Source organism: Orbicella faveolata, unplaced genomic scaffold (assembly GCF_042242905.1).
Source record: "Orbicella faveolata isolate gen_17 unplaced genomic scaffold, um_ofav_v1 contig_24, whole genome shotgun sequence".
NCBI classification, from domain to species: domain Eukaryota; kingdom Metazoa; phylum Cnidaria; class Anthozoa; order Scleractinia; family Merulinidae; genus Orbicella; species Orbicella faveolata.
In genome coordinates this window covers 28,552,775-28,567,805 of record NW_028301552.1, presented here as the reverse complement: position 1 = coordinate 28,567,805, position 15,031 = coordinate 28,552,775, and the positions used below count along the sequence as shown (strand labels likewise).

Sequence of the window (15,031 nt, the reverse complement as noted above, 5' to 3'; positions counted from 1 at the left end):
ATTTTTTCAATCATTCCAGTTGAATTTATAAGAGGTACACTAAGCTGCCTTGAGCACTTTGGAGTCTTAGCTGCTTTTTATCCAATGGTGTATTGCTAAAAGCAACTTATGCTTTGTGATGGAATCCAGATTTCACCATTCTAATAGCAGGTGTACATAATGTTTGTTTTGCAAAACTAAAAGAGCTTTACAACCTATCTTCCCTTAACTCTGTTCAGTTCTTCACTTGTTGGTATTTCCTTTTAACAAATAGGGCAGAAAATTATTTCTTTTTACTATTTGAGTAGAATATAGATTTTTAAACTGCAGTGAAGTAAACCATTTTGGAATCATAATAATTTATTGTGTTGAATTTATGCAAATATTTCATCTCCTGAAAACAAGCTTATTTCTGGTACTGTCTCCTGCCTTGGTGAGGTATTCAGTCGTCTCCCTTTCCTATTCATTGGATTTTTTGCCTGCACAGGTGAGAAATGTGGCACAACTTGTTCTGCAGAACAACAAGTTTAAATCTTTCATTGTCATGGCTAACAGTTATGTCCCTCTTTTCTCCTAGGCTCAATTACCAGCTGCTGTTTGGGCAAGGAGCCTGCGCTCCTGCCATGAAGGCAGGAGTGTACTCCAGACTCAAATCAGCAGTGGAAATCAAGCTTACCCTTCTCCTTAATGATAGCAACTGTCTGTTAAATTAAACTTCTAAAGACCTTAACAAACAAACTGAACAAGGAACCAAATTCTCTAGATATAGCAGCAACCATTTTAGCCCCCCCCCCCCCCCCCTGCTTAATGGTTAGGCAGACATTTTGGGGGACTTAGAGAGAAGATATGCCAGATATGTACAAAGAAGATATGTTTACGAGGCTACAACGACAATCCTCACACCCAAAATTAATTTTATAAAATAATGCATGGGGTAATCCAAACCATGTTACAAAATTTAGATTCGAGGGAAACAAAACTTACTGGTTTCCCTGGGAATCAGCCATTAAGTGATTTGCTATGTAGCACAACAAAGACATTAGAGGTAGTCATGGGTCAATATTTGCAGGTAACAGTGCACTGTTATCCTCTAATGTCACAGCTTTGGAAACAGTTTCATTTAATAAGAAATAGAAAACATACCATGTTTCTATCAAGTTTAAGTATAAATCTACTAGCATTCTATGATGAATGCGATTCTCTGATTGGCTATGCTTCTCACTATCTATTCTGTGGTAGACAGCGAGTAACATAGCTGTGTGCCCTTATTAACAAAATGACAGCCACTTCTTGGCATTTTTGAAGAGTCTGTGAAGAGTAGATTTATACCAAAACAATAGGATTATTTGCACTTGATTGCTATTTTGTGATAGTTGACTCGGGCTGTACCCTCATCAACTATCGAGCAATAGAAATCTCGAACTCATAATGTAATCGTTTAATAGAAACACAAGTGGAAGTTGAGAGAACAAGAAATGCTGTAGGATCTCAAGCTGACAGGTAAGTATTACCACAGCTTTTTTGAGTTCTCCCAAATTTCCACGAGCATTTCTATAACTCAATAGAAACACGGAGGAATATTCCGTGACAACATAAAAAGAAAACTTTTTACTTTGATCATCAAAATGTAAATTCTCTTTCCTTGCACTGTCATTATGTCAACAGCTCATGCTAGCTCTGTGTTTCTATTGAGTTGTAGAAAAATGATTGTAAACCAATCAGCATGCGAGTTTTATCTGGGCTATTTTCTAATATTAGATGTCTTGTGACCTTGAAGAACCCAGTGAGAGAACATGCTGTTGGGGAAAAAATTCCAGCTAAATTACAATATTGTTTGTAACAATCTTTCGCAGTGTTGAGTGAAGTTCACTGTACCTTTCTGTGGAGTTCCAGAAACAGTGCTGGGAGTTGCTTGTTGTGGTGTTGGTGGGGCTGAAATAGATGGAACCACGGGTGTAGGTGACAGAAGACTATGGTTAATTGAATATTGTGGCCTTGTACTTGTATCTCTTCCTGCAAGGGAAAACAAGATAAATATCTTGTATGCAGGACAAATTTGTACCAAGTAACCAAAAACAATGAATAGGAAATTTGTAAGTAAGTACACAGACTTGCAAACAGAACATTCTGAGGGATTTGTTATTCTTACCATTATGGAGGAGACCACTTGTTGAGTGTCTGTTGTCTCTTAGGTTATCAATGTCAGGCACACATGGGACTGGTGATTGGGTAACCTGTGGCCTTTTTGGCATCAGATACGGTGAATTTGGCACGTGATGATATAGGAATGGCGAATGAGTAAAGCCTATTGGTGCGGTCATCTCAGCTTGTACACAAGCTGCTTATCTGTTGGAGCAGAAGAAAGCACATAACATTAAATAGCTTTGTATTAAAATTAAGCTTAAGCTTAAGTAAGCTCAGAGTAAATAAATTTTTGGGGCCCGTATGTGAGATCATGACTTGTGACTGTGCTAGAAGGGCTTAGAAAGCTAAAGACATTTTACTGGAAAAAATTGTAAGCCTTAGGGAAACCTTTCCATTTAAAAAATCACAATTTAACTTCTAGACAGGAAAGAAGGCTCAGCTTTCAGTAAGTGAGAACACTGGATATGGTTTGTTCAAACACCAGAAAATGTAGATTAAAACGTAGAGCAATCGGAACAAAGGTTACCTATTTAAAGCACTAACAGCTAAAGACCGAGTTAAATTAAAATTCGTGAGATTTGCCCCAAAACTTCGCAGCAACGACACAATAACAACTAGATTCCTTGGACTCTGCGCTTTGCGGGAAATTTGGTTGCCCGCTCTATTTTCCCGCCCTTTGTGGTCGGTAAAGACCGAACGCGACCGAGAATAAGATCGGAAAATGTTAACCAATTGCTATATTAGTTGTGATCGTAATAATTCTCGGAAACATTCGGGATTTCGCGGTCAGCTCAAACTCAGATGGCGGATTATGACTGTTGAGAGTGATCCTGATTTTAATTTTATAAGTGGTGTTCGGTCGTAGAGGGTCCCATCAAAGCAGGTAAAATTGTTCTAGGATATGATCGATGAACTAGTTAAAAGATGTGCGGTCTTTTTCCAGGGGCAATGAGTTAAGGTGAAGGAAATATACAAGATTTAAGCTTATGTCATAGTTCGATAGTTAGCAAATACGGGCTCATTCAAACATGAGGAAACATGCCTGACCTCTGGTAAATGCCCCGCTAACGCTCAGGGGAATTATGGTTACTGCAGAGTTAATGAAGCAGTAAGTGAGTCACACTGAGCAGAATTCTACCATCTTGGTTTCCTTTCTTCAAAATACCTTTGCTAGGTCTTTCTACTTTTGACATTAAAATCACCAATCACCAGAGGCGTATGTTTAACATTTGGCCGTGCAATTCTCAAAATGTCAGGTTTTACTGTTGGAGGATACATTGTGTTCTTATAAAATGTAAACATTTCTCTTACTCCCTCCCCAACAAAAGATTATTCTTGTTTGAACCCCCTAACCTCCAGAAATTCCAGGTTAGCTTCATACTTTCTCTTAAAAGGTTTGGCTTTTGAGACCCTGGTGCCCTCTAACTGGTGTTTTACAGCAATCTGAAATAATAGCCAATATCTTCCTTTTATCTCCAGGTGATAAAATATATAATACACAGCTTAAAAACTTTTGCACACCACACAAGCTACTCACAATGAGCTTCAAGACTCATAAAGCAGTTACATATAAAGCTTCAGAAAGTAAAGATGGTACACTGTTTGGAACAACAAGAAAGAATGCCATTACAACTTACTCAAAGAATCGTCCAGTACAGATTGCCAAGAAGCACCACTTCCGTACACCAGATACACCTGAAGAGTGGATGCCATCTTCCAAAGAAACAAGCTCAAAGCAAGGTACAGACAAGAAAGGTACAGTCCAGTGAGTCACCAATTTAAAAGCCATGTCTGAACAAAAATCTTGAGCAGGCTTAGCAGTTCTCTCCTTTTAACAGCACGGGAAGTAAGCAAAACCAGAGGCAATAGGCCGCATTCCATGTATTAATGTTCTAACATGGCTCCATGGCTTTCAGGTCAAAATTGTAAATTCTTTTGTCTCTCAGTTCCCAAAAGAGACTTGGATACAAAGAAAACTACGCCAAATATAGAAGTTTGTCCTGAAAGCCTCAGAGCCATGTTAGAATATTGATATATCAAATGTGGCCTATTGAGATGTACGCCACTTCACAGGCTAAAGAATCCCCACACTAAACAATATCCCAGGGCTGGATTCTTCAAAGCCTGCTTAAGCTAACCCAGGATTAGTAAGCACTTTGATTTCAGTTTTGAAACTTTTGGGTCAGGCTTTCTGTTTACATTGTTTGTCCTTCAGTGTTGAATATTTGGAACAATCTCAAACTACACAAAATGTAAGCAGTGAAAACCATTTTTACACAGGAAACATTAACACTAATTTGTTTAACTTTTAATCCTGGGTTAGCATTAACCGGCTTTCAAACAACCCAGCCCATGTATTGCTGTCTATACCTTTGTTTATACTCATATATGTGAAATTAGCAGGTCCCACAACCTGGATGACCCCTTCTGGGGTGCCATGTGGCACTACTCTTGCTCTCAGGAACATCAGTAATATACCTCTGGAGAAAACTCTGCGCAGAACACCATGTGCACCCAACCATCAGTCAAGGCATTCACGTAAGAGTTGATGTCATATACTTTTATTCTTTGCTGTGGGGCATGGTGATTAACTTTTACAACCTTGCTCACCATGAGTCTCCCATAGACTAGTAGTAGTGTCCACCCAGTGTCTGGAAGGTCATGAGTTTGACTTCGATTTGGGGCTTGCAAAATTGTTTTTCAAGTACTTCCTCATGTATTTCACACAAATGGATAAGGTTTTTAATGTATATCCCACTGTGTATTTTTATTTCAGGCAGGAGGTTAACTCCAAGCAGCTCTCAACTTATGAAAGTGGGCTCCAGTGACAGTAAAGAATGCAAAATATACCGAGCAGAATTGGAGAGGTATTTAACTCAACATTATAGTGTTTACGATTGCGCGAGCGCTGAGGAAGTAATCTGCATGCGCTCAAAGGAAAACAGCAGTGTTTTTCGATATTTTACTAAGTCAACATGAGCGCAAAAAGCAAAACTGACAGTGAATTTTCTCGCGTTTCCTTCGGTGAAATTCCATAAAATTTGGCAGATTGGTAGCAAATATTTTACTTCAGTCAGAGCTCATTTTTCAGGGAAATCTATAAGACCAGATTTTTTGCAGCGGTAAAAGACACAAATTTGAAAATATCGAAAAAACTGCCTTTACAAACCCTACTTTTTTCGTGTTTAAAATTCGTATCCCGCTGGAAGCGATGTGATGTAAAAATTTTGGAACATTTCACCGAAGGAAATTCATGAAAATCACAAATAAAGCCATAAAAACAGTAAAAAACATTTTTGTTTGGGCATTTATAATTTAAGACTAAATCCCAAAATTTTAACAGAGATGATAGCAAAACACTATGTAATCATTGCTTATTACATGTAATAAGTTTGAGACGACTAGGCATGAAAGCAAATGCAAAAACAGCATTCAAAGCATAACACTTGCGTATGCAACGCCATAAATGATTACCCTATGGAGCCACCTTAATGTTTAGGTGTTTGTTGTTACGGTGTTTTAGTGTTTTGTTCGTTTCCCTCTGAAGCCTAATAATAGAGGACTAGATTTCAGTACGAGTAGCACTTTTCAAATCTAGTTTGAAGCCTCCCCATTATCATGTTACACACCCAACTCATCCCATGAGCTACATGTACCCTCCTTACCTAAAACCAACATGAAGAGAGAGGCCTTAGGAAACGTCACTGGTTTGAAATTCAAAAATCATACTTGTAATTGAAGTCCAATCTAAAGGTCCCCAATTAGTGACATGTACATAATTTCTCTTTCAGGAGTAACAGTTCCAAGAAAAAAACATTAGCAAAGAAATCAAAGGTTCTAGTTTCTACAACTACATATTCTTCCAAGTCAATGTCATGTTGCTCAGTATGTGGTGGCAATGCATGCAGTAGTGATCATGCACTTTCTACCATCAAATCCATGTCATTATGCCGCTCTTTAACTGGTGAAGACATTTTAGATGACTTGAGTCTGGATGATTTGGGTAAGAATGACAAGTCACAAGTTTCTGAGCCTCACAATTCAACCCTTATTGAGGAGGACTGCCATTTGGAGCTTAAAGACATAATTCCTCAAGATCTCTCGGCCATAATGGGTAGGCATTTATTGAAAGGGAAAGTATATTTAAGGTACTCTAGTAGTATGAAGCAATCTGGGGTACTGCTTTTCCTTCTGGATCAGGCATGGTAGTTGGTTATAAGTTAACCTTCTCCCTGACTGATGTCAGGTTTCTCTTGTAATTCTATCACTTCTGCCCCTAGCCTGTAAATCTAGGAGCCTGTTGTTTGTTTTGACATGTTTGTACACATCTTCAGGGTGCAAAGAAAACCAATATTTGGGCTTGCCCTTCAGACAAACTGTAGTTATGTTATACTAGCTTGAAGGTCATTCTCCTTACCCCCCAAAAATTACGTCAGTCTCTTACAGTACTTCCATAATTTACATTTCTTCACACATTTTCCCAAGAAACATCACTTACTCATCGGGCTAGGGATTAACAGATATCACTAGTGCAATCTGCAAAATCCACTAGGTGTGGCTATCAGACACAACTTTCTTTGCAAATCATAATTCTCCAGATTACACAACAGTCAACTGTAACAATCACTGAAGGTGCAACTCCCTGCACACACAGCAAGGGATTGTAGCTCCATGTAATATGTAAGTGATTTTTTACACCATTATCAAACATGTCAACACCAACAATCCCAGATCGTCTCACTCTAATGATGCCGAATCCGGATGTTCTGAAAATCTTTCAAATCTTTAATTCGACCTAATTTCTTAAGTTTCCCAGAGATTGTCAGGGCACTTTGTGAAGGTAGCAGCTAATTACCTGAGAACAAGTCTGAGGTTTTTTGTTGAAACATTTTTGTTAAAAAATGTCTTGTGAACATGGCATGAAAGTCATACAAAAGCTTTTAACTGGACAACAACCACTTCAGGCAGTCATAGTTACTACAATGGCAAGACAAGATTTATAATAATAATAATAATAATAATAATAATAATAATAGTATGCATGTAGTGTCATGACTCATATTTGAATTGTAATGAGCACAACTTGGACATCTTATTTCTTTAGAAGAGCCAGAGCATGATGAACATACTGAACTTCCCAAGAAGAGCAAAATGGACACAGAAATGTACAAGTTGCACGACGGAGAGGTACAGAGAAGTATACAATTGTTATAAAACTGTGTCTCTGAGAAGGCTCATAGGTATAGGTCTGCATTCAAGCAAAGTGGCCCATCATGCTCGCAGTTATCTCCTGTTTCAGTAGCATGAAGTGACCAGGAGTATTTCTGTGCTTGTCCATCACAAGGTTACCCACAGCATTAAATTTGCAGACACCCATTTACACCCCTAGGTGGGAGAGGTACTGTGAGATTGAAGTGTCTTGTCCAAGAACACAGCGCATTGGCCCTGGTTAGGGCTCAAACTAGAACCACTCAATCCAGAGACAAGTGCACTACCACCCCTCTATAAGAAGGCTCACATTTCCAGCTTAATTTTCTGGTGCATTGTGCTTCCTAGTTACATTTTTGCACAAATTTTCAATTGCTCGTTTCAAATTTATGTTACTCTCCTTTTTTTATCACTCTCAGTCCTTCTCTAGATAAACTGCAAGTACCTGCAGTCACTTGGTCACTCATAAATTTGATTTCAGACTTTCAGACACATATGAAATAATCTTGCTATCTTGGAGAGTTTCCTACTCTCTCGTAGGTAATTGTGCAATTGTGGTATAATTAGAAAATAATTTTATGTTGTCGAGGAAAAGGCTGTTGTTATTCATTGTGGTAGATGCAATAATAAAGTGTATTATCGTTTGTCTCACGATGTAGTCACTTGAGATGTAGATCACAACGTTTCGACTGCTGACTGCTAGTCTTTTTCAGGCGATAAGGTCGACTGATTGCCTGGTATCATTTATATCACAGAGGTCGGCTGTGAGTGGTGCATTTCGATCCTCCCTTTGTTCCATTGTTCCGGTGAGTAGCTGTTCCCTCAGTGGTCTGCTGTTGTTGTGTATTTTGATTGTGGGCATCCATGCTTCAGGAATTTCAATTCCACTATCCCTGTTCAGTGCTGGAAATAATTTTTCTTCTTTAACAGGACATGTGTCCTTTCAAATCTCTCATTTTGGTCAGACATCTTATCAATTTGACCGGACATTAATTAGCATAATTGATTAGCATAATTAATTAGCATTAGAAAATTTATTAGCATACTGTAAAGATTTTCAATACAAATCATTCAAAACTGCATTTAAATTTGATTTATCTATCATTTATGATTAACTAGTTGACTTAATCTACTAGACGACTTCACCGATCTCTCCTGGTTATCTCCTGGTTATGTGTTTATCAAGCAAACCTAGTTTTCTACTGAAGACCATCACTAGGAGTGTGCAACTACCCCAATTATTCCTGTCCTGGCGTTTTTACAGACCCGTCTATTTTTAGTTTGAATTTACCGCAAATTCAGATCCCCGCAGGAACCTCAGTGACTAATCACAAGCACAGACTTTATAATTTCACTGGAAGATTAGGTCGACATGTCCACCTAAGGCTGCCATTTTTTCCTTACCGATGCGCATTCATGTGGACCGGAAAAGACCTTTTTCGTGGGAAAAGAAGCCTAAAAATAGAATGGTCTGTAAAAATAACGTGACATAAGCTTACTATGGGAGTTGCAGGCTCCTGACCAAAGTTGACTCTAGGGTACATACATGAAGTGCTAACAGCATATTGCAATACATGTCATGCATAATAGGGCGATTTCTGAAGAGTACTTTACTTGGCAAGTACAGGAAAGATGAACGCTTCTGCTTTATGATATGGCAGGAGTCCATAATGGGCTCCAGGATATGGCTCAAACTGTCAGAGTCAAGGGCCCAAAATTAAAAAAATTCTTGAGTGGCCATTTGGCGACTGTGATAAAAATCAAGTAGGAATTTTATTCAGAAAAGAACTCAATGCATAAAATCTGTTAAGAAAAAATTTCCAAGACTTTTATGGCCACTAATTTTGTGTACATAGCTAATGTAATGTCTATGAAGGATTCGTGAAGTACAAGAGACACAATCGGTAGGCATACCTGACGTACTCAATGCTCAAGGGTTTGCCATGTATTATCGGGCGATTTCAAACACGATCGGCCATTTGCAAGTTTTCCGATATGAGGGAATTCTTTACAGCAAAGCAAAAGGATAGATTGCTTTCTTTTCTTATGTTGAGTGTTATAGAAGCAAAGATCTTTAACTATGTATTTCTGGAAGGACATAATGTCTGAGAAAATAACCGTTGTTGATCGTCAACACAGAGAAACAAAGTCGCCATTATGGTAGCCTGTGAACACAGACGTATTTTCGGCTGTTGACTAAACTAGCATATTTGGTCACCACAGGTGAAATTTTAGCCGCATTGGCGACCGTACCGGTCACAATTTTGAGCCTTTTAACAATGTATCTAACTAAATTTTATGGATGGACAACAACTTGGTGTTGGTGAAATGTTCGGACATCATGTCCGACCATAACGTGAAATTAGCCGGACATATTCAAAATTTGGTCGGACAATATCCGATGACCGACTGTTATTTCCAGCCCTGCCTGATGATGTTATTAGGGTGAATTCTTATGTGAATAGCTTCCTTGACCCTATGTGTGTACCAGTGAGGATCTCGATCAATAAACTTGACCTCATTTCAGATAGGATAGTGGCCAGTCTCGTGGGTGTGTTCAGAAACGGCAGAGGTCTGAATACGGGTGAGTCGTATATCCCTGTCGTGTTCTTTGACCCTCTCCTGCATAGATCTCCCTGTTTCCCCAATGTAGACTTTGCCGCACTTACAGGGAATCCTGTAGACAACACCATCTTGTTTAGCTGGGATGACGGTGTCCTTTGGTCGCACTAAGTGTGACCAAAGTGTCGTGTCGGACTTAAAGAGGGTGCGAATGCCTTGTTGTTCTAGGCAGCGACGGAGAGACTTTGAAACTCCTTGGACATAAGGTAAAATAGCAGTGGATTTCAATTCCGTGACAGGCTCTCTTCTCGGGGTTGTCCGTGCCTTTGTGATCTTCTGTACAAAAGAGGAGGGATATCCGTTAGAAACAAGTACAGATGACAAATGTTTCTTCTCTCCAGCGATTACTAATGGTTTGGTCACAAGACATTTAGCCTGGTCGTACAGACACTTCACAATACCGCGCTTTACTGACTGAGGGTGGTGTGAATCATGCGCTAGGTACTGATCAGTATGTGTTGGTTTCAGGTAGACACTGGTGGTAAGGCGGACATCAGGTTCTCTATAAACTGACCTGTCAAGAAAGGCAATCTTGCTGTTATTCACGATCTCCGTGGTGAAACGGATTGATGGTTGTTGACTGTTTAGGTGTTGCAGGAAGACGTCAACTCTATCCCAATCCAGGATGGTGAAAGTATCATCTACGTAGCGTTTCCAGATCTTAGGCTTGCAAGGTGCGGACTCTATTGCTTGTTCTTCAAATATCTCCCTGCAGAGATTAGCAATAACCGCGGATACAGGGCTCCCCATGGCTGCGCTGTCTCATTGTTTGTAAATTGATCTGTTGTACTGGAAGTACATAGATCTTAATACGAAATCCAAGAGGTCCACGATTTGAACTGGTGTAAGTGTCATGCGGTCAGCCAGGCCTGCGTCGTTCTCCATTTTTTGTAGTGCGGCTTGTATGGCACCCTCGATTGGTACGTTGGTAAACAGTGACTCTATGTCAAAAGATCTTGTGGTCCTGGATTTCTTCACTGGCAATGGTGGAGGCGAAGTCAGTTGAGTTTTTCACTGTGAAGTTCGAGTTACCTGCAAGAGGAGATAATACGTTAGCTAAGAAAGCAGACAGGTCGTATGCTAAGGAGCTGACACACTACACAATTGGCCTAAGCGGTGTGTCGGCCTTGTGGATCTTCTGCAAACCATAGATCCTACGTGGTTGTTTGTGTCGGGGTCTGATCTTATTATAAACCGCCCCTGATATGTGTCCATTCCGTTTCAGGATTAGCAGCTTCTCAGATAGCTTCCAGGTCAAATGGTCTGTCGGATTTTTGTTGAGCAGCTGGTACGGTCCGGAATCAATTAGCGCTGACAGTTTTGCGTGGTATGTGTCAGCGTCCAGGATTACGCTGGCGCGACCTTTATCAGCTGGAAGGACCATGATGGAGTTGTCCTCTTTTAGGCTTTTAAGAGCCTCCTGCTGTTCCTTCGTGATGCTGGGCGTGGGTAGTTGTGCCTGTTGAAGGATGGTGTTGACAGATCTCCTGACTGTGTCTGCTCGCTCCGCATCCAGTGGCCTGACTGCTGACTCAATCTTGGCGATGATCTTGGTGGCTGGGACGCTTGTAGGAGTCACGGCGAAATTCAGACCTTTCCTCAATAAGGGCTCAGACCTCCGCCGTTTCTGAACACACCCACAAGACCGTCCACTATCCTATCTGGAATGAGGTCAAGTTTATTGATCAAGATCCTCACTGGTACACACATAGGGTCAAGGAAGCTATTCACATAAGACTTCACCCTAATAACATCAACAGGGATAGTGGAATTGAAATTCCTGAAGCAAGGATGCCCATGATCAAAATACACAACAACAGGAGAACAGTGCAACAGCGGACCGCTTAGGGAACAGCTACTCGCTGGAACAATGGAGCGATAGGAGGATCGAAATGCACCAATCACAGCCGACCTTTGGGATATAAATGATACCGTGCAATCAGTCGACCTTATCGCCTGAAGAAGACTAGCAGTAAGCAGTCGAAACGTTGCAATCTACATCTCAAGTGACTACATCATGAGACAAACAATAATACACTTTATTAATTGTATGTTTTTCAGGAGGCATTCCACAAAACATGTCGTCCCAGGTGCAGTACCCCTACCGATCCAGAAAACATTCAACTCTTGGATTCTGCAACAGTAAGTAACCAGTGCAATAGGTTCCAACCTCTGTAAGTTACAATATCTGGCAATTTCAAATTTTCTCCATAATATAGTCCAGTTTTAGCATTCTCTTCAACTTTACTTCCCTGATATCACCCAATAAGAATCTCTAGCTCATAATTTATTATTGTTTATGTAATATGTCAAATTATTCTTGCATTTCAATTGCTTCTTACTTTAAATGATCTATGATTGGAGGACAGACACAGATGACATCATAAATTCTTTGTTATACAAAACAAGTAGTAAAAACAGCAAAGTAACAGCGATTTTGAAAAAGGAAGCAACATTTTGCATTTTACAAAACATGTCTTGACATTCCTATGTCATCTTCAGTTTCAAATGTTCGTCGCTTGTACATTTGAATGCTCACTGTATACAAAATTATGTTGTAGAATTACACCATAAATTTTACGTGAACAATTTGAATATTGGAATACACTGGAAACAAAGAATAGCAACTGCAGTTGGAACAGAGTCAAAAACACTAAATATATAAAAGTATACATACCAGTAGATTCCATGTTGCTGTACATCTGTTCAATAATAGATCACAGAAGACATCAAAATGTGGTAAGAACATCAGGGACACATTCTGCTATCGCCTCATGTGCCACTTATTTGTTCTTACTGCATTTTGTCGTCATCTGTGATCAATTACTGAACAGATGCATGACAGCATGGAATCTATTTGTTAAATAATAATTATTTTTAACCAATCAGCATGCATATTTTCTTTGGACTATTTTCTGAAAAGCTGTACAGTGCACAACAAGCAAGCCAAAGCACAATGCATCCTGGTGTATAGCAGATGTATGACGGACAAGACTGATCTGTTTACATTATTTTGTTCGTCTTGCTTTGTGGTTGTTTGCATTTGCTATGTATGCAAAGTGATGTAAAATGAATTTCTTGGTCATGGGTTGAAAGGATAGATAAGATGTCAACCACTCTCTAAAGGTTGGCACATAGGTGGAAACATACCAACCTTAATAACCTTGTGTCTTGTTGTTATATAACATTGTGATGTTTGTTTTATCAACAGCTCAATGTCTCTCCAATAACAGCCAATAAGAAACTTTGTGTTATTCCTACTACGAAAAACTCCACAGACCTAAAAAGGGTTAGTATTATAATGGCATTGGAATATTATAACTCTTATTACAAAGGTCTGGAGCTTGGTATCCTGTAGTGGTTTGCAACTGACCTTGTTTTCTTGGGCAAAGTGGATAGAGCAAAACTGTGGAAATGCTGGGGCGGTAACCTGCAGTGGACTAGCATGCCATCCAGGGGTTAGTAATTAATGTTACTGCTAGCTGTGTTATGCTACCAGTTTCAGAGTTAAGCACCTTACCTTAAAGTTACTAGGTTGGTGTATTCACTAATGCCCATTTGAGAGTGTTTTCATTCTGTTGAGGGTGTGCAGCCACTTGACACTCTAACCTCATGTTTCTCTGTTGTTATTGTAGAGTGTTTGCCAAGGATTGGGTTCAAATGAAACACCTGACATAACTCCTGATACCATCCCTAAGAAAGTATGTATATCGGTTTTCTTACTTTTTAATATTCTCTGTTGTAGTAAAATAGTGACCAGTCATTTTTTTTAGTTCACTCTTATGTAGATAACATTAGGTAAAACTGAATAAGGGTACATGCTAGGGTGCATTTAGATAGACATTTGTTGCTACAGCTCGTAGTTACACTCCCTGTATATTAAGTTTTTGCTCTTTATGTACCAGTGTTGTTTTTATTCTTGGTTTTTGTCTATAGTGGGTAACAAGAATCCTGTGAACTCAATTCATCCTAAGCAAGAGCCTGAAAAAAGATCAGAAATAGTGACATAGTTAAACAGAGATGGATGTATGATATCTTGGATTAGTTACTGAAGCAAAAATTGAAATCTAATCACATGATGCAGGTCTCTGTAGCATGAAATTTTCAGCCAACTCAAAAGTGTCTCAATTAAGGGAAGAATCGGAACACCAAAATAGACATCTGTTTACTTGCTCAACTGCTTGGTAAGTGCACTGAATGGAGAACAATGGCCAACCCCCTCTATGAGAACAATGGCTGCCAATTCCCTCCATGAGATGCACCTGCAGGGAATCATGGTAGCTGTATTCATCAAAACAAATATCCAGTCCAAGATGATGAATACAACTACCATGATTCCCTGCAGGCACATCTCTTATAAGCAATTGGACATTCAGCAAGTGATTGGGCAAGGAATTTTCAGAACACAATAACAAGGACGATTTCAAATTTCAATTAATTGGACACCTTCAAAGACACCTTCACCTTTCCAAAGTTAATCTTGTTTGTTTGTCTGTCATCCCTAACAAAAAAATACCCTGGAGACATATCTGTTTGTAATGAAGCTATGGTTTTGTCATTGAGATCCATAGAAGTAATTTCTTCATCAACATTAAGTTTCAAAGTGAGTGTTTAGCAAAACTTCATAAAATATAGACTAAACTCAGCTCTGACACAGTCCCTTTAATAGTGCTTTCTCTTTTTCTGTTAAAGGATTTCACTACTGGAACAGCTGAACCCAAACAAAAGAGGAAGTTGGCATACTCTGTGGATATCATTAAAGGACCAGACTGCATTCTGCTGGATATAATAAATAACAAAAAGCAACCAGCTAAACTTCTTTTTAAACACGATAAAAACTCTTGGTGTCACAGTAAGCCTTGGTCAAGTTTACCAGTTGATATACTTATTCATCTTTCATGATTTAATTTTAACTCTTCAGCTTGTGGATTTTTTCATAACCATGAATTCAAAGGACAAAATAACTTGAAAGAATTATTCAAAATGAGCAGAAAATTACTTGTTGTTTGCAAAATATTTATAATATATTGAAATAAAACTAAATATAGTTTCAGGGTTGCTTGAGCTATTGTAGCCA

The 15,031-nt window shown here is 39.1% G+C and overlaps 2 protein-coding genes and 1 pseudogene across 2 annotated transcripts; 1 reads left to right on the top strand and 2 right to left on the bottom strand.

Moving 5' to 3' along the window:
* Window positions 1–42: 42 nt before the first annotated feature.
* Window positions 43–2,780, bottom strand: LOC149111208 (uncharacterized). Its single transcript, XM_089291933.1, has 4 exons — window positions 2,651–2,780; window positions 2,129–2,325; window positions 1,855–1,992; window positions 43–490 (listed from the first exon to the last, which is right to left on the bottom strand). The coding sequence occupies exons 2-4, from the start codon at window positions 2,298–2,300 to the stop codon at window positions 354–356; spliced, it is 447 nt and encodes a 148-aa protein (XP_089148059.1). The 5' UTR covers window positions 2,301–2,325; window positions 2,651–2,780; the 3' UTR covers window positions 43–353.
* On the top strand, window positions 2,745–15,007 carry LOC110045623 (uncharacterized). Its single transcript, XM_089291915.1, has 9 exons — window positions 2,745–3,879; window positions 4,528–4,662; window positions 4,901–4,991; window positions 5,916–6,238; window positions 7,229–7,311; window positions 12,016–12,096; window positions 13,166–13,243; window positions 13,590–13,655; window positions 14,647–15,007. The coding sequence occupies exons 1-9, from the start codon at window positions 3,663–3,665 to the stop codon at window positions 14,854–14,856; spliced, it is 1,284 nt and encodes a 427-aa protein (XP_089148041.1). The 5' UTR covers window positions 2,745–3,662; the 3' UTR covers window positions 14,857–15,007.
* LOC149111207 (uncharacterized) lies at window positions 9,745–10,884 on the bottom strand (annotated as a pseudogene).
* Window positions 15,008–15,031: the final 24 nt, after the last annotated feature.